The sequence below is a fragment of the Peromyscus eremicus genome, chromosome 14 (assembly GCF_949786415.1).
Source record: "Peromyscus eremicus chromosome 14, PerEre_H2_v1, whole genome shotgun sequence".
NCBI classification, from domain to species: Eukaryota; Metazoa; Chordata; class Mammalia; order Rodentia; family Cricetidae; genus Peromyscus; species Peromyscus eremicus.
In genome coordinates, this window is record NC_081430.1 from 25,302,169 (window position 1) to 25,326,436 (window position 24,268).

Sequence of the window (24,268 nt, forward strand, 5' to 3'; positions counted from 1 at the left end):
GGGTACTGGATCCCCTGAAATTGGTGTTAGAGATAGTTAGGAGCCTCCACGTGGGTTCCTCTTTAGGAGGAACAAGTATCAACCTCTAAGCTATCTCTCCAACCTTATGCAGCCTAGTTCAATATAAATTTAAAATTATAAGTTACAAATATATTTTTTTTTACTTTTCAAAAAATAAGCTAATCATAAACTTAAAAGCATAGATAATGGACTGTAGAGATGGCTTAGTAGTTAAGAATCGTGCTGCTCTTGCAGAGGATCAGAGTTTACTTCTCAGCACCCATGCTGGAAGGCTCACAACCACATGTAACTTCAGCCCCAGGGAGATCTGATGTCTCTGCACTTACATATGTACACACACACACACTCTTTTATCTTAAAAATAATAGAAATAAATCTTTAAAAACATAGGCAATAAGAACACATGTGAACTTTAGGAACTTTAGAGTACCCTTGGAAGTGAGTAAAAATTTTCTGTTGAAGAAAAAAATTCGTTAAGACTTCATCCACGGATGGTACCCTTTGTTCTATCATATTAAGTTACTACTCATTTACCATAGGTCAGATATGGTGCTAAGTCAGTGAAATCAGGAGGAAGGTAATACTTACTGATAGCTGGGTGGTGGTGGCACACGCCTTTAATCCTAGCACTCGGGAGGCAGAGCCAGGCAGATCTTTGTGAGTTCGAGGCCAGCCTGGTCTACAGAGTGAGTTCCAGGAAAGGCGCAAAGCTACACAGAGAAACCCTGTCTCGAAAAACCAAAATAAATAAATAAATAAAATAAAATAAAAAATAAAAAAAAACTTACTGATATGTGCACAAACACTTAAGTACTATAACAAAATGTTTTGAGGCAGTGTGAGCAATAATTTTGCTAAATGGAGAAATTATTTTTACTTTTTGCCCCTAAAGATGTTTCATTTAGGTCATAATGAATTAGTATATTAAATAGAAAACAGCAGAGGTACATATTCTTGGAGTTTTAAAACATGAACATTCATAGAAGATGACTTCGGTTTAGCTGAACAAAGACAACATCTGGGTGTTAGTGTGGTGGGAGAAGACTGCAGAGAAGGGCCATGAGGTTGAGGAGGTACGCAGCAGGTATGTTTGACCAAGCTATGGGAACTATGAGGCTGGGAGGGCAAGAGAAAAGAACTGTTTGCAGGTGATCAACCAAATGGAGACCTGTTTCAGCAGGCAGTCAGAACTGTTGTAAGCCTTTAGCATGCCCAGGGTTGTGTTTTAGACAGTAATAACGTCATCAGCCCCCACACAACTACAGTGTTCTGAGCTGCTGCTGGAGATGACAGGAAGGCTGACTAGTGCTTCACTGGACAGTTTTATGTAATCTCCTCACTAATCTTGAGTTTGGTACTATAACTATCTCCTTCTTACAGATTAAATTAAGGACAGTCCATATTTATTGATGTTATCTTCTAAGAAAATGCTTTACAAAAGACAGTAAATACACAAAATTATGTAATTTTTCAAGAAACTCATTTTCTTCTAACATGAAATGGCAGTAATATTGATGAGGTCCCCCAAGGAGCTTTACAATGTCCATCATAATGAAAGGGAACTGCATTAGTGGAGCCAATCAATTACCATTCATTTAGTTTTGCCTCTCATACTTCGGCAACAGGTCCCTCACATTTGAGTAGTAGACTGCAGGGCTAACAAACTGTGACTAATTGAAGAATTATCATTGAATTTAGTAATTTGTCTGATAAAGTTAAACAAAGCCAATTCTGGCATTCAAGAAAAAGTCAATCTACACAGATTGAGAAAAATCAAGTAATATTGGTTGTGGTAGGAAAGCATTCTTTAAAGATGCCTTTTAACTGTATAGTACCCCTAATACTGTGTATCTCAGAATATCCTCTATACCATATATAGATACATACAAAGCCCCTGCTAAAAAAATTACAAGAGCTATAGCATTGGCTGGGCCTGGTGGCACATTTCTTTAATCCTAACACTCGGGAGACAGAGGCAGATGAATTTCTGTGAATTTGTGGTCAGCCTGGTCTACCAGCAAGTTCCAGGGCAGTCAGGGCTACATAAAAAGACCCTGTCTCAAAATCAAAGCAAAGCAAAGCAAAGCAAACCAAAAAACAATCTAATAACAACAAAAAAGAATTATAGCATATATGTCACATTCTACCTATTCAAATACTATCCTTTGAGACCCAGATATTCTACATATTCTTTCCTGATTTTATTCCACACTAATTTCTGAAAATGTACTATGGAACTCTGATACCAATTTGCTTGTAACCTTACTTGAATTATAATCATTACTATCCATATTCTTATCAAATTATTACTTTTATAAGGGTAAGACCATCTGAATGTTTGCATCATTTCAAAAATCTTTGCTAAGGTGTAAATATGTGTATATACATATATAGACACAGCTATATGTGTGTATATATCTACGTATACATATACATACATACATACATACATACATACATATTTTTCTTTTTAGATAGAATCTTGTTATTGTTGCCCAGGTGGCTTCAAGCTCAAAGTCCTCCTCGGCTACTCTCATGTTGAAACTTACAGGTATGTGCCACCAGCCCTGGCTTTCAATAAATATACTTGAGTCTAGCACCATAGACCAGTTGGCCATCTTGACACCCCAATAAATATATCTGAAAGAAGAAAAAGCTAAAGGTGTATTTTTGACCTCTTAATAGTAAGTATAATAATTCATCATACATCAACATTTAAGATGCAAAGCAAATCATAATACGTCAGTGAATATTGTATGTCAACTTGGCTGGTCAAGGACACGGTGTTTTTTTGAACACCAGTCTAGATGTTATTGTTTTGTGTAGTAGTGATTACTACTTAAATTAGTGGACCTGAGTAAAGCCCTTTACCCTCATAACACAGAGAGGCCTCATCCAGTCATGGTTTCTGAGAAAGAAAGGAATTCTACTGCTAGATGCCTGAAGACTGACAACATCATCAACTCTTCCTAGGTCTACAGAACTGGTACTTACTTACCAATCCCCACAGTCAGGGAAGCCAATTCCTTAACGTACATCTTTCTCATTATTTACGTAACATTTACATTGTATTAGTTATCATTAGCAATCTAAAGATGAATAACATATGAAGGGAATCTGTGTGGGTTATATGAAAATGTACCAGTTAATATAACAGAGTGGAGCTCTGGGTTTATTAATGTGATCACACACTACAAATTCTGAAAATTCCTACATGTACAAAAATCTCACTCTAAAACAGAAAGCACAAACAATGACAGCATTATACTAAACACATGTATGTTTAGAGTCATAGTGAAACTTTCTTAAGGATCAAAACAATTTCTTTAAAGTTTTTACTTAAATAACAGAGTCACAACTGGTAAGACCATGAAATAAAAGCTTTAGAATTATTTCCATTGTCAAACCCAAAACTAAGCAACCAAACAAACTGGAATTCTTTCTAGGTAGCTAATCCAGTGATGGCCTAAAATGAAACTTGAAGCACTCCTCTGGCTCAGTGGTCACCAGAGTCTGCCTGGCCTTCCTTCCGAGTGTGGCAATTCAATTCTAATTGCATGATCAAACCAACAAATTGAGCTTAAGAGACAAAAGCACCTAGCTGACAAAATCAGAGGTTGCACGAATGTTTCTCAAGGACAAGTCATGTACAGAACAACAGTGAAGTGAGAGAGAGGTCTCAAAGCTTGAAAGACAGTCATCAATACTGACAGATTACTGTAATTCTGGTTGCTAGCATGATCGATTCGGGCAGCAGATGACAATCAATACTGTCCTCATTTTCTGAACATTAGATTCATAGTTACAGAAGATGTTCCTAGGATAAAATTTAAACTCCATTTAATGATCATAAATAGCACAATTTATGCTGTGGAATCTCAGTAGGTACTATAATTGGGTATAAGATAACTGACCCAGCAGTATAATTACAATTGAGTTTATTACACTCTACCTCTTTACTTCTTTGATGAGGATTAAAGTATTAACTCTGGTGGTTTTCAAAACTGACTTCTATTTCAATTCCTACTATAATTCATGTTAAGTATATTGATTTATTTTAGAATACACAATTTTCTCATTGAAAATCTGGTGTCAAAAACATACATTTGGCACATTTATGAAACCAGAATGTTACTTAAAATTAACAGATATTCCTATACTTAAATACCTGTAAATACAAGTATCCAGTTGTAATTTATTATATAAACCTTCATGTGAAATTCAAGTAAAGAAGTCACTTCCCATCCATTCCTTCCTACCTCCATTCATTCATTTGTGTGTCTGAGATGGGGGTCACTCGATGTGGTTTGACTTGAATTCTTCATCTGAAGTGATCTTCCCAATCTCTCTGCCCTTACAGCTTGGCTTTAAGAGCACCTACAGCCGGGCGGTGGTGGCGCACGCCTTTAATCCCAGCACTCGGGAGGCAGAGCCAGGTGGATCTCTGTGAGTTCGAGGCCAACCTGGGCTACCAAGTGAGTCCCAGGAAAGGCGCAAAGCTACACAGAGAAACCCTGTCTCGAAAAACCAAAAAAAAAAAAAAAAAAAAGAGCACCTACAATGTCTGGCTCCTCCTCAACAATTAGAATATAGATGCTGTGCATTTTGTGAAACACATATAATATTCTTCAGATTAACAAAGGATAGTAATATCTATTATTATATATTTTCTTGGTATGTAAGGTTGGTTTGTTTGTTTATTTATTTATTTATTTATTTATTTATTTATTTATTTATTTATTTATTTATTTATTTATTTTCAGGAACTACCATGGATAGCAAATCTGTGGACACTCAAGTCCCCACTGTATAATGGTAAAGTATTTGCATATAACCAAATTTCTGTATTACTTGTAGTAATACATATACAAGTGCCATATTAGTAGTTGTTACACTATGTTGTTAAAGGGATAATGATATGAAAAAAAGTCTTTTTTTTTTCCTAAATATTTTTCACATAAAGTTGAATGAATTTTTCAAATGAGGAACTCATGGATACGGAAGGCCAACTACTGTTAAACTATATGAAGAAAACAAATTTCCTACATCTTAAAAAAAGTTTGTTTGGTGTACTATGTAATGTTTTCACTCTAAGTATTTTTATTTTATTTTATTTTATTTTATTTTATTTTTTTTTTGGTTTTTCGAGACAGGGTTTCTCTGTGTAGCTTTGCGCCTTTCCTGGGACTCACTTGGTAGCCCAGGCTGGCCTCGAACTCACAGAGATCCGCCTGGCTCTGTTATTTTATTAATAAGAACTTTTTTTTTTATATTCTTTTTTTTTTAATTTTTATTTTGCAATACAATTCAATTCTACATATCAGCCACGGATTCCCTTGTTCTCCCCCCTCCCGCCTCCCTCACCTTCCCCCTCCAAGTCCGCCCCCCATTCCCATCTCCTCCAGGGCAAAGCCTTCCCGCAGACTGAGATCAACCTGGTAGACTCAGTCCAGGTAGGTCCAGTCCCCTCCTCCCAGGCCGAGCCAAGCGACCCTGCATAGGCCCCAGGTTTCAAACAGCTGACTCATGCAATGAGCACAGGACCCGGTCCCACTGCCTGGATGCCTCCCAAACAGATCAGGCCAATCAACTGTCTCACCCACTCAGAGGGCCTGATCCAGTTGGTGACCCCTCAGCCATTGGTTCATATTTCATATGTTTCCGTTCGTTTGGCTGTTTGTCCCTGTGCTTTATCCAACCTTGGTCTCAACAATTCTCGCTCATATAAACCCTCCTCATTCTCGCTAATTGGACTCCCAGAGATCCACCCGGGGCCTAGTCATGGATCTCTGCATCCAGATCCCTCAGTAGTTGGATGAGGTTTCTAGCACGACAATTAGGGTGTTTGGCCATCCCATCACCAGAGTAGGTCAGTTCGGGCTGTCTCTTGACCATTGCCAGCAGTCTGTTGTGGGGGTATCTTTGTGGATTTCTGTGGGCCTCTCTAGCACTTTGCTTCTTCCTATTCTCATGTGGTCTTCATTTACCATGGTCTCCTATTCCTTGTTCTCCCTCTCTGTTGTTGATCCAGCTGCGATCTTCCGCTCCCCCAAGCTCTCTTTCCCTCCACCCTTGCCCTTCACTACCCCGACTCATGTCCAGGCTGTTCATGTAGATCTCATATTTTTAAGCGTGAGTGTGTGTGTGTGTGTGTGTGTGTGTGTGTACAGGTTCCTGAAGAGGCCAGAAGCATCAGATCCCCCTTGAGCTCAGATCATAGGTAGTTGTGAGCTGTATGATGTGGGTGCTGGGAACCAGAGTAGGTCCTTTGCAAAAGCAATACATGATCTTAACTGCTGAGCCATCTCTCCAGCACCTCAGTCTAAGTATTCTATAAGCAATTTTGTTGAGAGGAACTGTTTAGATTTGCTGTTTTAAAAAAGTGTTCATGCCTACTATTTTAATAGAAATTATTTCTTTTCATCCTAGAATATCCTCCAATGTGGCAACCATTATCTTAATATAATAAAATATTAAAAATGTCATAAAGTAGAAATGAGAATTCACCTTAAGCACTAATCAGCCCAATATAAAAGTTCAATTAAGCAACTCCTTCATCTTGGGCAGAGATGTTTTATACTGACTGTACTATTTATAAATACTGTAATTAATAATTGCATAAAATCTCATTTAGCACTCATAGTAATGCTGACATAACATCAGACTCTTTTTACAGATAAAGTGAGATTTAAGGATTCCATAACTTGTACTGGACTATGACTCAGTGGTAGAGTGCCTCCCTAGTATGCTCAAGGCCTGGGTTTAATTCTAGACACCGAAGAGAAGGGAAAACAGAACCTGGTTCTGTGGCCTGACCAAGCTCATGAGGCAGTTACTCTCACCGAGTTCATTTCATAGGTAAGTACGCTGAGGCTCAGGGAGGCTGTCCAGCTCCAGAAGAGCAGCACCTGACCAGACAGGCTGGCTCCAGAAGCCATGTTCCTAAGCATTCCACATCTCCCATTTTCTTATCTCCTCAGTATGCTGCTGCGGTTTAGAAGGTTCTCAACCTCTTCCACCTGATTAGTTATCATTTAAGACTGGTTTAATTTTCATTTTTCTCACAAGTGTTTCTGAACACAAACTTCCAACTGAATGACTGGCCCCTTATTAGTATATATCCTGCACACTCCTCTTTTAAAACACATGTAATGAAAACAGTATGTTTTCCCATGCAGACTGAATTCTTTTCAGTCATTGTTTTGATTATTTCTGCACCTCCAGAGCAGCACAGAGCACGACATATAATGCCATTTTAATTAACTAAGTCAAAGATGAATATTTATTAAAAGTATATAAGAAATCATACCATTCAAACACCACACTTAATCACTAGGGAGAAACTCTGCCACTTCTCAATAAACTGAAGTGCTAACATCTTATTATACAAGAACTATTTACCTTTTTGTAAAGCAGATGTACACGAGTGTACTAACCACCCAAGTGAAAAGGATACAAGTTCTGATACAACGGGATCAGTGATTTCAGGGCACGGCTAGCATTTATTGCCGTGGATCGAACCATGATGGGCAGAACTTTTCCATTCACAATAGCACCATCAAAAAGTGGACCAAAGAAGGGAACCTGACAGAGAGATGAGAACAGAATTTTACACTCAAACTGTAGAAAGATTATAATAAAAACAATCAAGATCCTTGGCACACAAATGTGTTTCTGTTTCCTCTTTGGTTGTTACTTCAAGTAAAAATATTATTCAAATTCCATTTTTTACACAATGAATCACTCCCACTAAGGCAACAAACAAAAATGCCCAAGGTCAAAGGGTGTCCATTCAAAAAAACTATGTGCTTTGTGTAACTAAGTAAATTATATCCTCTGCCAATTTCTAAAGTTTCGTAGTTTCAGCTACACACACACACACACACACACACACACACACACACACACACACACAATCAATTCCTCTATTAAGCAAACAGAGGAAAAGATACACATTCTTATAGGTAGGCAGTTAGATGGTCATTTTTGTGAGATAGCAATTTTATTCTTATGGTTTGGGCATGAACTGTCTTCCACAAACTCATGCTGAATGCTTGGTTCCCAGGACCATGTTTAGAAGGGCAGCTCTGGGAAAGAGACTGGGTAACCAGAACTTTGACCCACAGGCACAGAGCCAAGGAGCCAAAAGACCACAGATTGAAATCATGAGAGAAAATACACGAATCTTTCCTCTTTAAGATGTCCCCAGATGTTGTCAGAGGGACCAAAAACAAACTTAACGTAAGTACAGAACCAAGAATGCATTTGGCTTGGCTAGTGAAAAAACAAAACCTATGCTTTGAGAACTAACCATCACTTTTATGAGTTGATAAATTAAAGCTGTGAATATATAGGTCAGTGGTAGAGTGCTAACCTAGCTGGGTGCAAGGCCAAAAAATTCAAAATGAAAAAAAAAAAACCATTTAAATATAGTTGACAAAAATGGTAGCTCAAGGCAAGACAATTCCTTGAGGATGACATAGTATTTTAGGCTTTGTAGCCATATCATATATCAATTTTGTGAAATTATAGAAGCCAGGAATTCTCACCTCTGGTTTTTTCATGATCTGGATACTGAACATGTGGTTTTTCATTGGATATATTACAATGAGGACATCACCAAATTCCGTAGGAATAATTCCTCTTCTGTAGTCCCTAGTATGTTCTGACCAAACAATGTGTACTTCATCATTTCCTAGGTGTCTCAACTGGAAAATCAAGGAAATAGTTTATAGTGCTTATAAAAGCCATGTGAGCAGAGTTCTACAGCTAGACAACAGAGCATACAGAAGAGAAATAGTTGATCATTTGCATGACATATAAAATACAAACACTCAACGTTATCAAACACACAGAAGAAGACCAGGTACTTTCAACTCCTACAGTCAATGAGACAGAAAGACCTAGAGAAGAGTCACAGCCCACTCTTTCAAACTAGCAACTGTACCAAGGCAATTCCACTCTCAAACCTCTCAAAGATTGTGTTAAAAAGTGACTGATTTGAGATTCTTCTCCTCTTATTCTATGCATTTTCTGAAGTGCTAATAAGTAGCAAGGTGGCCTGAAGAAGGTAGTCAGAAGAGAAGTAAAAATAGGTAACTATACATTTTATAATCACCTATTGAGCAGGAGAAAGTCAGTTATGTTTGGTCTAACAAATTAATTTTTAGCACCGCCCCCCACCCCACCCCATGGAACTTAGAAAATCCTCCAAACAGATGCCTTGATATTTAATGGGCCCTAAAAATGTTACTTAGATACTTGTGCTGCTTATAAAGGTGCTCTTGGCAATCTTGAGAGGGTTTTGTTACAATAATTAAAACTGCAAGAAAGAAAAGCACTTAAAAGTTGTGTTTCTAGTAAGTTGTTAACAAGTGAACATAGTGTATATTATTGAGTTTTCCTCATGGAGATTATGGTATACACCTCAATTTTATTATAAAATTTCATCATCTAGAATATTTGGAACATGTGAGTCTATGTTTCATAGATGCTTTCCACTGGCTTTTCCATTACTTTCAGATACACTGTGGCTGGGAAAGTTCAGAAGACAAAAGAAGGATAAAGGTGGTCTGAGCTAATGTACAGTGCTTTCTATTTTTTATATATGTACTTTTTGATTAAAAGACATAAGGCAGGCAAAGGACTTAATGTCTGACTGAAATAAAAAGAAGAATTCACTTCAATTTCTGAAAGGCTCTTTTCAGCCCCTCCTTAGCCCAGGAATTAACTCCTTACACCTGTGTAGACACACAGGCATGACATAAACACAGACTTAGACTATGCCATTTCTAAAAAGCAAAAAAGAGATTACACAACCTAGAAAAGCTATGGCCCTATAATTTCATTTTTAATCAAAATACTTTAAAAATATCCTTCCTATACAGCCATCCCCATGTGTCAGCTTCCCTAATAGGTTTACGTTAACTGAACACAAAAGAAATGTGAAATAAATGTAACCAGGAGGGATGATCCAATCTAATTGTGATACATTAATGTCATATGCTGTACATGTTACAATAGCAGCCAGATCTAATACTAAGCTCCAGGCTATCCTGAGATTTCCAAATGGCAGATTGTTCTAAGTGATATCAAGTATAATTGAAGTAATAAATGATAGTAAAAGCTGAGCACACTGTCAGGAAGAATTTAAGTATTTACTTTTTAAAATTAAATGAGTTAGGTTAGGAAAGACAAGACAACTGAAATAATGCAGGTCTCAATTTACAGAAAATTCCTTTTATTTATCTGCTACATTAACCCTTGAACTCTTGCCAAAATTATCTATAATTTCTAGTGCCACTTATCTAAGAAAACAAGAGAACAAGGCAACTGTATTATTATCTTGAAACCAAAGTTGTCTTCAAATATCTTCCACATAGTATTTAAAGGTCTGCTATAGAAGTTTGAAAGAACACACATTTTTTGCGAAGATGTAATAATTTCTGCATAGAAGCATGTGCATCAATAAATCATTCTACGTGTGTTTGATATCTAAAAAAAGAACTTTCATGAAAAAAATCCTTTATTATTTAGATTCCAATGCTAAAAACAGAGTTGTCTGAGGTTGTCATAACGGCATTTTTTCACTCTGAAACCTGCATATACTGGTTAAACAGAAACTGAGATGATGTTCATCATCACTGTGCATGTGGGAAGTTCCTGAAAGACTACTGGAAGATGGCTTTCTAGTGATCAAAAGGTGACAGAAGTCATAATGTCAGCAAGAAAAATGAGTTACCAAACACACTGGGTGTGTCTATATTTGGTACAGATACTTTATATACTGTTTCATATTTATTTATTCTGTACCTCTTAAGGACTTAAAAGACTATGTCCTGTGTATACTCAGTAAGTTTTCCTGTGCTCTAAATCTCAATCTCTCTCCCTCTCCCTCTCTCTCTCCCTCCTTCCCTCCCTCTCCCTTCCTCCCTCCCTCCCTCCTTCCTTCCCTCTCTCTCTCTCTCTCTCTCTCTCTCTCTCTCTCTCTCTCTCTCTCCCTCCCTCCCTCCCTCCCTCCCTCCCTCCCTCATTTTTTGAGATAGGGTTTCTCTGTACAGCCCTGCCTGTCCTTGGAACTCAGTATGTAGATGAAGCTGGCCTTGAACACAGAGATCCTGCCTCTGCCTCCTGAGTGTTTGTACTAAGACATGTGCCATCATACCCAGATGTTTGTACTAAGACATGTGCCATCATACCAAGAACTATCAAAATGTTCTTGAACCCTTGTGCAATTCAATTTTTGAAAGAGCACTAGACTGTTGTGTATATGGGACAGGTCTGTGTGATGACTGGGAACCAAATATTCTTCTAAATTTACTTCAACTGCTACTGACATCACTCTAGAATCTAAACTGTACTGTAGGCTACAGATGACCAGTATTAATTCATGAAGAAAATACAACGAAAGTCAACATGTGTAAACTGAAGTCCTTCATCCATTATAGAATGTTAATATTGGAAGATATTCTAAAGGAGTAATTTCACACCGAATGCCTCAACTGTGATAACCCAAGGAGTAGACATCTGCCCTCTGCTCTAATTCTTTTAAAGTTGGAGTGTAGTTGTTCACAGTTAGCCCATTCTACCTTTAAGGAGTGGAAATCATCATACCATTCTTCACATGAAGCAAACCCTGCCTTCCTGACACTAGTTCTTCCAAATGAGCCTTACAAAGTGAATCCAACATGTATTCTATACTTTATCTTTTCCAGCATTTGAAGATCATTTTAATATTTTCACTTTGTTTTACATGTTAACAGTGTCATTTTCCTGGATTATTTTCTCGCTTTACTGATGTTTCTATTAGACTGCAATGTCTGGAACAGAATATCAATATACTTTCTAATACAGCCAACCCATTAATGGAACTATTTTTTCCTCTGTCCCTAAAGTATTTTCTGAAACTTTATGGCATCATTAACAGCTAGCCAACTCAAACCCTTTGCCTTGCAAAGCTCTTTTAAACAATCCTGCCAGGCACAGTGGCGCACGCCTCTAATCCCAGCACTCTGGCGGGCAGAGGAAGGTGGATTTCTGAGTTCAAGGTCAGCCTGGTCTACAAAGCGATTTCCAGGATAGCGAGTGTTACACTGGGTGACCTGGTCTCAAAAAACTAAAAAATCTTTACAATTTTCAGATTTTAAAGAACATGTATTTAGTGTGTATATATGTGTGTGTGCATGCATATGTGTGTGCACACATGCCACAGCATAAGTGTGGAAGTCAGAGGACAGCTTTTGGGAGCTGGGTCTCTCCTTTCACCATGTACATTTCTAGGAGATTGAACTCAGGTTGCCAGGCTTGGCAGCAAACTCCTCTACCCACTGGGGCAGCCTCAAAGTTCTTTTAAGCAGGTAAAATCAATTGCTCCATTTAAAGAGAGGATTTCATGTTTATTCTTACTAAGTTTTACTTTGCCAAGTCAAGGTTATCTTTAAGCTTGCTAGGGTCTAATGTCAGCCCGATTCTGCTATTCAATGTGCTGGCTCATTCTTTTCCAGATCAGGGTTATCATTAAGTTAACATTCTTATGTCTTCATGCACGTTCTGAACAAAAATGTCAAATGGTTTACGTAAGAGAGTCATTGCAGATTTTCATTCTGCTTAAAAAGATGCCTTTCACTTATGAAAGGTATTTATTACACATTATTTATTAAGGGCACACTATTCTACATGTTCTATGACAATTAACTTCATTTTCACAACAATAAGGCAAGTAAATCAGCATTATTACTATTTTTCCAGATAAACAGTTGAAGCTTAAAGGATGAAGAAGTCTGGCTATGGCAAAAATAAAACCGTTAAGTGACAGAAATAATGTTCAAGTCCAGGCAATGTGTTTCTAGAACCCAAACTTGCACCACTTTGCAGTATTTCCTCTTGTTAAAGCGTTTGTGTTCTAAATGATTAGGCAACCAGTCATTATCATACATACAAACTATTAAGACCACACTGCTTCAACTGACAACGAAAAACTTCACACAGTCCATGGCTGGCCCTGATCTAGTAATCCTATTAAAACAAATTCAGGCCGGGCGGTGGTGGCGCACGCCTTTAATCCCAGCACTCGGGAGGCAGAGCCAGGCGGATCTCTGTGAGTTCGAGGCCAGCCTGGGCTACCAAGTGAGCTCCAGGAAAGGCGCAAAGCTACACAGAGAAACCCTGTCTCAAAAAACCAAAAAAAAAAAAAAAAAAAAAAAAAAACAAATTCAGTTTGATGTGATTAGTTGTGCTGAACTTATAGTGGCTCCTAGTGAATACCACCTCATTATCTAAGTGCTCACAAGCCATCTGCTTAATAATCCTATTTTGCTGGAGTTCATGAATGTTGGTATTTTCAGAGGGATGGCCCGGCTTATACCCCTTTGTAAAATCAGGTATTTTCCACTGGTATAGACAAATGCATTCTCCTAAAGCTTACATGCTAGCCTCCACAGTGATGATATTAGGAATTTAGGTCCCACCAGGTAGGGATTTGGAGAGGTGATTACATCATTTTTAAAGGGGTTAGTGTCTAGAAAAAAAGACTCCAGAGAGCTTGCTTGCCACTTTCAGCCCATGGCTACTGTGAGCAGTGCAGTTATCTGTGAACAGGCCAGCGGCTCCTCAACAGACACCACACTGATCTGCAGTCTCCTGCTCTTGCCAGCCCCTCCTGCTGTGAGAAGAAACTGTTGCTTACACACCATCCAATCTCTAGCTATTTTTAAAGTAGTGTAAAAGAACTAAAACATCCACTTTATGGCAGTACAGCACATTCATTTTATCTGTGGGAGATCTGCTCCCACTTGTTCCCCAGGGTGCTCTTAGTTGGGAGAAGTGAGAAATATTTAGACAGAAATATAGAGGGCAGAGAGACAGAAACACAGGATAGCCTCGGGAGGGCCTGGATCAAAACCCACCAGCCCCTTCTGTCTCTTCTAAAGGGTTTTTTAAAGGAATGCCAAGGGGTGAAAAAAGACCTCCCCCTAGCAAAGCTAAGTGCCGACCCTTCCAAACACCTGGTAATCACACACGTGGTCAAGCAATCATGTAATGCAGCTCTGCTGGGTAAAGCAAGCTCAGGTCTCACTAGGAACCTTTGTGGGAACATCAATTGAGAAAATGCCTCCATCAGACTGGCCTGTAGACATGTCTGTGAGACATTTTCTTGAGTAATAATTGATGTGGGAGGGCCCAGTCCACTATGGATACTGTCACCCTGGGCAGGTTGGTTTTGTATACAAAAGCAAGCTGAGGAGGCTGCTAAGGCGAGGTCCTCCATGGTTCCTGCTTCCCTCCATGATGGACTATAACTGGTTCATGTAGGCCAAATAAACCCTTTGCTCCTCCACACTGCTTTGAATCATGGAGTTTACCACAGCAACAGACAGCAGACTAGGACAATTCCATAACACCCATCACGTCCATTAGTAACCCCACTTTTACTGAAATAAAATATTTTTGTTATTATTCCATAAAGCTGTTTCAAAATTAATTTTTCAGACTATATTTACCTTGTTTCGGAAGTCTCTCACATGCTAATTTTATTTTAAATCAAAATAAAAATAGATTTGAAATAAAAACTAGACCAAGTAGAGTCTTTAAGACCCATTTATTGAGAAACTATTGTGATCAAGTTTCAAGATATGACCTGTTGTCCACTACACTAACAGTATTTCAAAGGAAACGGACTTAAACAGAGTACTTCTTTTTCCTTTTTTGGGGGTTCAGGAAATGAAAGATAGCCTAGAGAGTCCAACTAAGTATTTGACAATGATCTCAACTGGCAGCAGAGGACCAGCAAGTGGCTGCACCAAGGAGAGAGGAGATGAGAGGCTCCTCTCAGCACTTTACTCCAGGGCTTGCAGCACTTTTGATGGTTAGGGGTGAATACAATCAGTTAAGTGGAAATTATTTTTAACCATTTTCCATCAATCTTCCTCAGGTAGAAATAATTTATAGAACGGATGGCTTGGACTGGGGTTATATCAAGATTTTTGATACAGTGGCATAATATTTCTAAGAGAGACTTTACTAGATTGAATGAATAATTTGTTCAAAAAGCATAGTCTATGTTACAAAAATTCTGCTGCTATTACCTTGAGAGTTGAAAGACCTTCATTTCACACACATGCACAAAAAGTTATACTTAAATAGATCCAGGGACATTAACTTTGCATTCTGAGAAAATAAAATATTTAAAAATAATTTACAAAACTACCACATAATATTTAAAATAAAAAGTCAGAACTAAAATTAGTTTTTATAAAATGGATATAAATGACTTTTCTTCAACCAAGTTTAAAACATAGAACCAGAGTCATAAATAATTCTAGCTTGCCACAGGCATGGCTATTTCTTTCTACTGCCTGCCGACTATCTAATTTAATTAGAGGTATTAAACTCCAGGTTGAGGTCAACAAGCTTTACTTCCTCCAATATTACACTGTGACCAGTGCTCATTAATGTGTCCACTGAATGGATTAACACACCTGAAGATATATGGACAAAGGACAGGGGGGACAACCTAATGAAATCCAATTGTTCATTTGTAATAGGACATGTTCTAGGCCTCAACTTATTACCACTAATGTGGAATTTATTAAATTCGGGAGAAAAAATACCAATACAGAAAGTGATTTTTTATTAAGAAGAACTAGTGTAAGACAACTGGCTTCTATGATTAAGTTTAAACATTTAACCTGTTAAAAAGAAAGTGATATTATAAGAAAACTAAAACAGAAGTCTGCTACTGAGAAAAAATATTACTAGGATGCTTGAAGAGCATATTAACATGAAGCGTCATAGAGAATAAAGAAAAGGGAAAATCAGTATATGGAAAAAAACAGTATCCTTTGTTTTTGATTTCTATGAAAAGAAGGTTTAAAGTAGCAATACTGAATTTTGAGATTACTTTTATATCTTCTTTATGATGGATTTTAAGACAGACAAACTCTTTAAAATTGCCTTAAGTAAAAAAGCTAATTCAGGCTGGGCATTTTTTGGACAATACTTATTTTAACAGTAATGCACATGCCTATATTATAAAAGTTTTAAAAACTATTACCATATACTTACATTAAAAAAATGAGAAGGGGCCGGTAAGATGGCTCAGCAAGTAAGGGGCCTGCTGCTAAGCCTGACAACTTGAGTTCAACCTCAAGAATCCATATGGTGGAAGGAAAGAACGAGCTCCCTCAGGTTGTCCTCCAACCTCCACATGTACTGTGGCATACAAGCAAGCATGCACATGTGCACTCGCATGTGCGCACGTACACACAATAAATAAATAAACAAACAACATAAAAAAAAAAAAACAGGCCAGAAAGGTAGCTCAGCAGGTAAAAGCTCTTGTTCCAGGCCTGATGACCCAAGTTGCATCACTGGGACCCATATGATGGAAGGAGAGGGTGGGTTCTCAATGACCTCCACATGTGTGTCATTACAAGTGTACAGCCCCTATGCCCAAAATAAATTCTAAAATGCAATAAAACAACCTCAAAGACACAATATTAATTCTACCTGACACTATCTACAGATTCAATATATCGCTATCAAAATCCCAACAATGTAAGAGGGACCAATACATTCTATGTATGGATGAAAATGTCGTAATTAAACTCCTTGCTTTGTACTTGGTAATTAGAAGAGAAGGAAGAATTCCAATAGATTCAGGAATAGAAATAGGAAGCCCATTCTAAAGCTTTTATATGGACTTTCGAGAGATGTTCAAAGCCAAAACAGTCCTGAAAAAAAGCTGGAGGATTCATACTTCTTGAGTCAAAATTAGAATGTGACAGTCATCCAAAGAGTATGGAATTGGTGTAAGGACAGACATGTAGACTAATGAACTAGAATGCAGCAGCTTCTTTACAAAATTGATGAAAAGACTGCAACTCTGTATCTCACTCCATACACTACAAGGAGCTCAGTACGAACAGAAAACTTAAATGCTAAGAGCTAAAGCTATAAAGCTCTCTGAAGAAAATAGAGAAACATTTCCATGATAGTGCATTTGGCAATGGTTTCTTGGATTGACATTAAAAGCAAAGGTAACAAAACAGAAATTAAATTGGAGTCCAAAAATAGTGACCAATCAGTGAATAAGGGATTGATATCTACAACATATAGAGAACTCCTAAAATGACATAAGAAAAATATGAACAGATGAGTAAAGGACTTGGATAGACATTTCTTCAAAGCAGATAGAAGAGAAGATGCTCACTATCATTAGTTGTTACAGAAAGGTGAACGAAAACTAAAGGGAAATAGCTACTTTGGGACAGGCATGGTGGTAAGAAGAGAAAGGAAGGAAGACTAGGAGGTTTGAGACCAGTATGTGTTGCACAGTGAGTTCAAGAAAAGCCTGTGATAGACAAAGAAATTCTGCCTTCACACAAACAAACAAAATAACTACTCAGCACCTATCAGGATGTCTATAGTTTTTCCTAAAAAAGATGTAAATTAACAAGTGTTGGTGATGATGTGAAAAGGTTGGGACCAGTGTGCAAGCCTGACACGGATGTAAAGTGGTGCAGCTGGTACTAAACATCTTCAGAAAGATCAACATATAGTGTGAACGTAACCCAACAATGTTATTCCTAGGTATACAGGCAAAAGAGTAAAAAACCAGCATCTAAACAGTATGCCAATGTTTCCTGCAGTATGATTCACAATAGTCAAGAGGTGGAAACAACCCAAATGTCTACTAACAGATACACAGATAAACAAAATGCAGTACATACATACAATTAGATATCTGGCCATATAAAAGAATGAAATTCTGATGTGCTACAACATGCACGAAACCTAAAAAATGTTCAGCTAATAAGACAGTGCAAAAGGACAAATATTGTATGCCCTACTTATTATACTTCTAGAATTGGCAAACTATGGAGGCAGAAAGTAATGGGGGAAAGACAGAGTGTGAGAGGAAGTGAACTGAGGAATAAGTTTATCTGCAGAGTGGTTTGATCCGCAGTGCTGACCAAACAGCAGAGAGCAGGAAATACTAGCACTTAGCTGACTTTCTGTTTTCAGTCTGAGTCTCCAACCTAGAAAACGATGCCACCCACATCTGGGGAGGAGAGAGTCTTCCCCCCTTAGTTAAATGCCTTGAGAATGCTCTCTCCAAATCTAGTCAATCTGACCATCAAGATTAGGCATCACAATGTGCAGGCTAAGATGAAAGCAGGGGTGTGAAACTTCCATGCTGTTTCTGGCAAGGCCATTCTCCAGGAACCCCTGTGTGTTTGGCTATCCAGAAATTCTCTGAACACTGTCCTTGGGGTTCACATGTGGAGACTTCATGGCACAGCCATGACTGAAGCACTGCAGAAATGTCACTGGACTAAGAGCATGACTAATGCTAACAGGTGGAGTGGGGAAACTCAGCAGAGCCTGTCTGCTGATTCTTCTTGGTCTTGTGTGAAGCATTCCTTTCCCATGGGTGTTGGGTGAGAGCTCTTCCAAAATGGGGATCTTATGATTTACTTGCAGACAAGTCATGTCAAGATAATTGATTTATGGCTACTTCCAAGACAGAAGGCAGGAGCTGATTAGTGTCTATGGCCTGCCTTCAGTAGAAGAGGGGAGAGGTGAAAGTCAGCGCAAGTTTTGTTGTCTTTTTTTTTTTTTTCCTTCTAAGGCCTGCTTCTGGTGTCTAAAGTACTCAACCACAAAAAGACATGCTTATTGTCTGATACTGTAAAAATTCAGGAAATAACAAGGGCCAGAATTAACAATGAACTAGAATTCATGGATAAAATTAAGACCCCCAGCCCCCAGTAATCAGGATGGTACTGTCATAAAAATAAATGTGTAGACTGAGGTGACAGAATAGAGAATGTGTAAATAAGTACAAATGTCTCAATATGGATGCCAATAATGCATGCAAAAAAGGATAATCTCTTCAATAAACGGAATGGAAACCTAGATTTCCACACGCGAACTAATGAAATGAGACTTGTATTTTCCACCATTCACAAAAATAAACTCCAACTGTATAAAAGACCTAAATCTAAGTCCTGAAAAGACATATGGGGGCAGCTACTTGACACTGGTTTTAGCAATATTTTGGTTTTTGATTTGTCACATCAAATACATGTACTACAGAACCAAGATGAACAAAGCCAAAAGGCAAGAAAGGCAAGCCACCAACTTGGGAAAAAACAAACCATCTGCAAACCACATATCTGATGAAGGGTCAATAGCCACAATTATGAAGAACATTTACAACTCAATAAGCAGAAAATGAAACAGTCAAAAATGGGCAAAGGACCAGAACACATATTTCTCCTGAGAGAAGTTAAACCAAAGAGGTGCATAGAAAGGTAGGTGATCAGGGTCAAGGGAGTTACTTACTCTGAGAATGTGAAATTAAAAACACTACAAGATTTGGTGGGTGGCTATGATAAAAAAAAAGAGGTGAGCACTGAGAGCGTAGAGAAAAGGGGATACTCATTCATCATTGGTGCAATGTGCGGAAATGGAGCAGTTACAGGAAACAGTATAGAGACTGACAAGAAAAGAACTACATGTGAACTACCAATCTCTGCTCTGAGCACATGCCTGTTCCAGCTTCCTTTCTGTCGATGTCATAAAACACTCTGACCCAAAGCAACTGAAAGGAGGAAAGGATTTATTTTAGCTTACCACTCATAATCTATCCCTGAGGGAAAGCAGGGCAGGAACTCAAGCAATGAACTCTTCACAGACAAGGAAATACAGCAAGTCCCTGCTGGCTCACTTAAAGGTCCATTCTTAGCTGGTTTTTATATTCACTCCAGAACCATCTGCCAAGGAATAGCGCTGCCCAGAGTGGGTTGGGCCCTCCTGTATCAATAAGAACCATCTCTACCAAAGACATGTTCACAGGCTAATCTGATCTAGGCAATTCCTCAATGAAGGCTTTCTTCTCAGATGACTGTAGGCTATATCAAGTTGACAAAGTAACATTCCTAGCTTTCTTGTAGAATATTCATAATAACTAGGAAATGGAAACATCCTATAGATCTGTGATGGCTAGCTTTATCCATCAACTTGACACAACCAAGAATTATCTGGGAAGAGCGTCTCAATCAAGGATTTTCTGCATTTGGTTGACCTGTGGGCATGCCTGTGGAGAACTGTCTTATTAAGGAAAGTCATGTGGGAAGGACCAGCCCACTGTGCAAAGCATAGACAGGGGTCCCTGAACTATGTAAGACTGGAGAAGTTAGGCTAAGCAGAAGCGAGCAAGTGGGTGAACATGTGTACATTCATGACTCTCTGCTCTTGATTGTGGATGATATGACTAGCTATTTGAAGTTCCTGCTTTGACTTCTAACAGCAATGGTCTGTAACTTGGGATCGTGAACTAAAATAGACCCTTTCTTCCATAATTTTTATCCCAACAACAGAAATGAAAGTAGGACAGTATCCATTCATGATCAATGGATAAAGAAAATGTGGTATATGTGGGTGTGATGAAATACTGATTAGCTTTAAAAAAGAAGATTCTGCCATTTGCTACAACATGGAAAAACCTGAAGGCGAGTATGCTAAGAGAAAAACATGCCAAACAAAGAAAACATATGACCATGTTTATATGCAGAACTAAAAAAATCAAATATACAAAAATATAATAATAATTACCCAGGTTTGTTTTGATATATACCTATAATCCCACCACTCAAGAGACTGGGCAAGATGATCATGAGTTCAGGAATAGTTAGGACTACACAGCAAAACTATGTCTCCAAACAAACAAACAAACAAACAAACAAACAAACAAAGGACACGTACCAAATGAACAGGAAATCAAAACCAAACCAAAACAGTAATGCAGTTGCTGAAGTCAGGGAGAGAACTAGGGAGATAAAAGGCCAAGGATACAAAGTAGCAGGTGCATAGGTTAACACATCTAGGAATCTAGTGAACAAGTGTATTGGTTCAAAAATGAGATTTTTGTGTTCAAAGACATTTGAATTTTAGCTGCTATTACCACAGAAAAGTTAACTACTTAATGAATGATGGATAAATTAATTTTCCTCATCACAGAAATAATTTACCACTTATACATATTTTCTAAACATATTGCTGTAAACATCAAATATTACAAAATGAAATTTATTAAAAATAGCAAAGTAAGCCGGGCAGTGGTGGTGCACACCTTTAATCTCAGCACTCGGGAGGCAGAGGCAGGTGGATCTCTGTGAGTTCGAGGCCAGCCTGGGCTACAGAGTGAGTTCCAGGAAAGGTGCAAAGCTACACAGGGAAACCCTGTCTCGAAAAACAAAAAAGCAAAGTAAGCTAGAGGGATGGCTTTGTGGTTAAGAGCACTTACTGCTCTTCCAGAGGACCTGAGTTCAGTTCCCAGCACCCACACTGGGTGGCTCACACTCCTGGGAGATCTGAGAGCCTTTCCTGGCCTCTTCTATACCTGCACACATGTGGCACACACTCACACAGACACACATATTAAAGTGATTAAAAATAAACCTAAACAAAGAAAAATTCAAAAAAGATTGTAATCTTTAATCACACCGTTGTTTTCCTTATCAAAGGAAAACACAATTTATTATGCAACAATCGTGGTTTTGTTTTCCTCTTTTTTTTTTTGGCTTTTTGAGACAGGGTTTCTCTGTGTAGTTTTGGAGCCTGTCCTGGATTTTGCTTTGTAGACCAGGCTGGCCTTGAACTCACAGAGATCCGCCTAGCTCTGCCTCCCGAGTGCTGGGATTAACGGCACGCGCCACCACTGCCTGAGTAACAATCCTGGTTTTGAAGATGGCATTGGTTAAAGAAACAAGCTCTTTACCCTCCAGCAGGGATCTACCAATTGGATGTTGGTATTTTTTTTTCTTTAACTTGGCACTTACTTTTTTGGTCAGAGAGTCATCGGAATCAGAAGGCATTCTTGTTGATACATGAAATATTACTTCTACTGTAGAGGTAGCAAAATACGGAGTGGTTAGTCCAGTGCTTTTGTTCTTCTGAAGTCCTCCCATGAAGCCACAATGATTTGTAAGGTTTACCTAGAAACAATGAAGAATTTCATAATCAACAACAAAACCTCAGAAACACTGTTGACAAAGGAAAAAAAAGCACTTTACAGAGCCATCAGGAATATGGTCTTTTTATTCTGCTATACTCAGATCAGTGCCTTGCTCAGCCATCACTAGAGAAGCTTCCTCCTGCAGCATGTGGGAACAAATACAGAGACCCATAGCCAGACATTATTCAGAAAATAAGAGACCTTGAACACTCAGCCTTAAACAGATTGTATCCATCAAATCCCTTCCCTCAAGGCTCAGTGGACCCCACAGACGAGGAGGCAGAAAGAGTGTAAGGGCCAGAGGGGATAGAGGACACCAAGAAAACAAGGTCCTCTAAAACAACAAGACTGACCCACACGTGAACTCAAAGAGACTGAGGCAGCATGCACAAGGTCTGCACCAGATGGGGTCCTAGAGCTGAAAGGCAAAGTGGATACATGGTCCTATCCCTAACTCAGAATCAATCTCCAACTGATAAAACACTTGCAAATGAAAACTGAATTTCCTCCAAGAAAGTCTCACTGGGGAAACAAACCATTCTTAAGGGTAGGCTGTATGGCCAGCAGTAAATGGCCCAGAGAAAACAAACTTACTGGCATCTTTGGAGGTTCCTTGTTTCATAGTGTCATGTCAGGACTTTCCCATCTTTTTTTCCTTTTAAAAGTATTTTTATTTTATTACTTTTTATTTTTATTATGTATTATATATGATATATAGTCTCTCATTTTACCCCACAGGTCCTTTGCATATATATTATGGCTTCCAGTTCAATGTTGGTGTTTTTTGTTTTTTAGTGTGATTCCTAAGTGTGTGAATGAGTGGGTCTCTGTTTCTTGTGCCTTCTCTTAGGTTTTTTCCTTCTGGTTTGTTTTGTCTCATTCTGATGTGTTAGCTTTTGTTTTACCTTATTATATTACATTATATTATTATCCTTAGAAACCTGTTTTCTAACGAGAGACAGAAAGGGGGTGGATCTGGATGGGAGAGGAGGTGGGAAGAAACTGGGAGGAATAGAGGGAGGGGAAACCTAATCAGGATATATTGTGTGAGAAAAAAAATCTATTTTCAATAAAAGGGGTTAAAAGGAGTAAGGTCTTTTATATGCTATTGGCCAATATTAAATCTACTGTTACAGCTGGCTCTCTGTATCTGTAGGATCCACATCTATAGATTCAACCAACTATGGATTGAAAGTATTCAGAAAAAATAAGCTTGTACCAAACAGGTACAAACTTTTATCTTCTGTTATTAGTATTTCCTAAGTAATATAGTATGACAACTAGTTTGATACAGGGCTTCACATAGGCCAGGCTGGCCTTGAACTCCTGATCTCCTGTCTCCACCTCCCAAATGTTGGACTCAAAGGCATGTGCCATGACCACACATGGCCTGATGCAACAACTACTTACATAATATTTACATTTTATTGGGTATTATTAGTAATCCATATATTATCCAGGAAAATGTGCATTATGCTGCCATTTTATAAAAAGGATGTGAGTACTGTGAATTTTTAGTATCTGAAGGGGGACCTGGAACCAATCCCCACATATTATACTGTAGTGGGTAGCCATTCCAGCTTTGGTCTGGAAGTTCCAACCCCCATTGAGGCTTCCGTAACTATCACGCCTACAAGGCGGGGCCAGGAAGGGCCCTGAAAAACCGAGATCAGAATGCGCTGCGCTCTCTTCCTGCTGGGGGCCCGGACGCTAGAGGTGGACCGAGGAGAGTTCTCCAGGAGAACACTGCAGGACTGCGCTGCGTCTTTCCCAGAACCCTCAATCTACCTATCCCTTCATTTGTAAGTTACGCCATTAAATAAATCTCCCTTTTAACTACGTGGAGTGGACTTAATAATTTCACCAATATTACACCAAGAGGCAACTTTATTAGAGGTGATTTGTTCACCCCAGTATTTTTTTTTAAAATAGTATTTAAGGATCTCTAATTAGTAGGAGCTAATTAAGAAGGAAATCAGCTGTTGTTTACTATGAACTTACATTAGGCAACTAGGTGTTAACAGTAAACTAGAAAGGCTTTGGGGGGGCACTTAAGTCAGAGTAAAAATCAAAGCTGAAATGACTTGGGAGAATGTTAAAACAATGTCGACTTCGAAAAATCATCAATTAGATGTCTCATATTTATTTATAAAACTGTCTTTCTAGTCAGTACCCATTCCAGACTAGAATAAAAAAATGTGAAAAAAAATCACAAAATTTAACTGC

The 24,268-nt window shown here is 38.4% G+C and overlaps 1 protein-coding gene across 4 annotated transcripts in view; it reads right to left on the bottom strand.

The window, feature by feature from the left end:
• Positions 1-24,268, bottom strand: part of Ralgapa1 (Ral GTPase activating protein catalytic subunit alpha 1) — a 221,331-nt gene that overhangs the window by 26,673 nt on the left and 170,390 nt on the right. For all 4 annotated transcript variants that reach the window (XR_009382814.1, XM_059279417.1, XM_059279419.1 and 1 more), the window contains exons 36-38: positions 21,867-22,022; positions 8,571-8,729; positions 7,478-7,605 (exon numbers count right to left, since the gene is read on the bottom strand). Coding sequence is in view for 3 of the 4 variants with exons in the window: in XM_059279417.1 (XP_059135400.1) it covers positions 7,478-7,605; positions 8,571-8,729; positions 21,867-22,022 (443 nt within the window). In the remaining variant the exon portion in view is untranslated. The remainder of the gene's footprint in view (positions 1-7,477; positions 7,606-8,570; positions 8,730-21,866; positions 22,023-24,268) is intronic.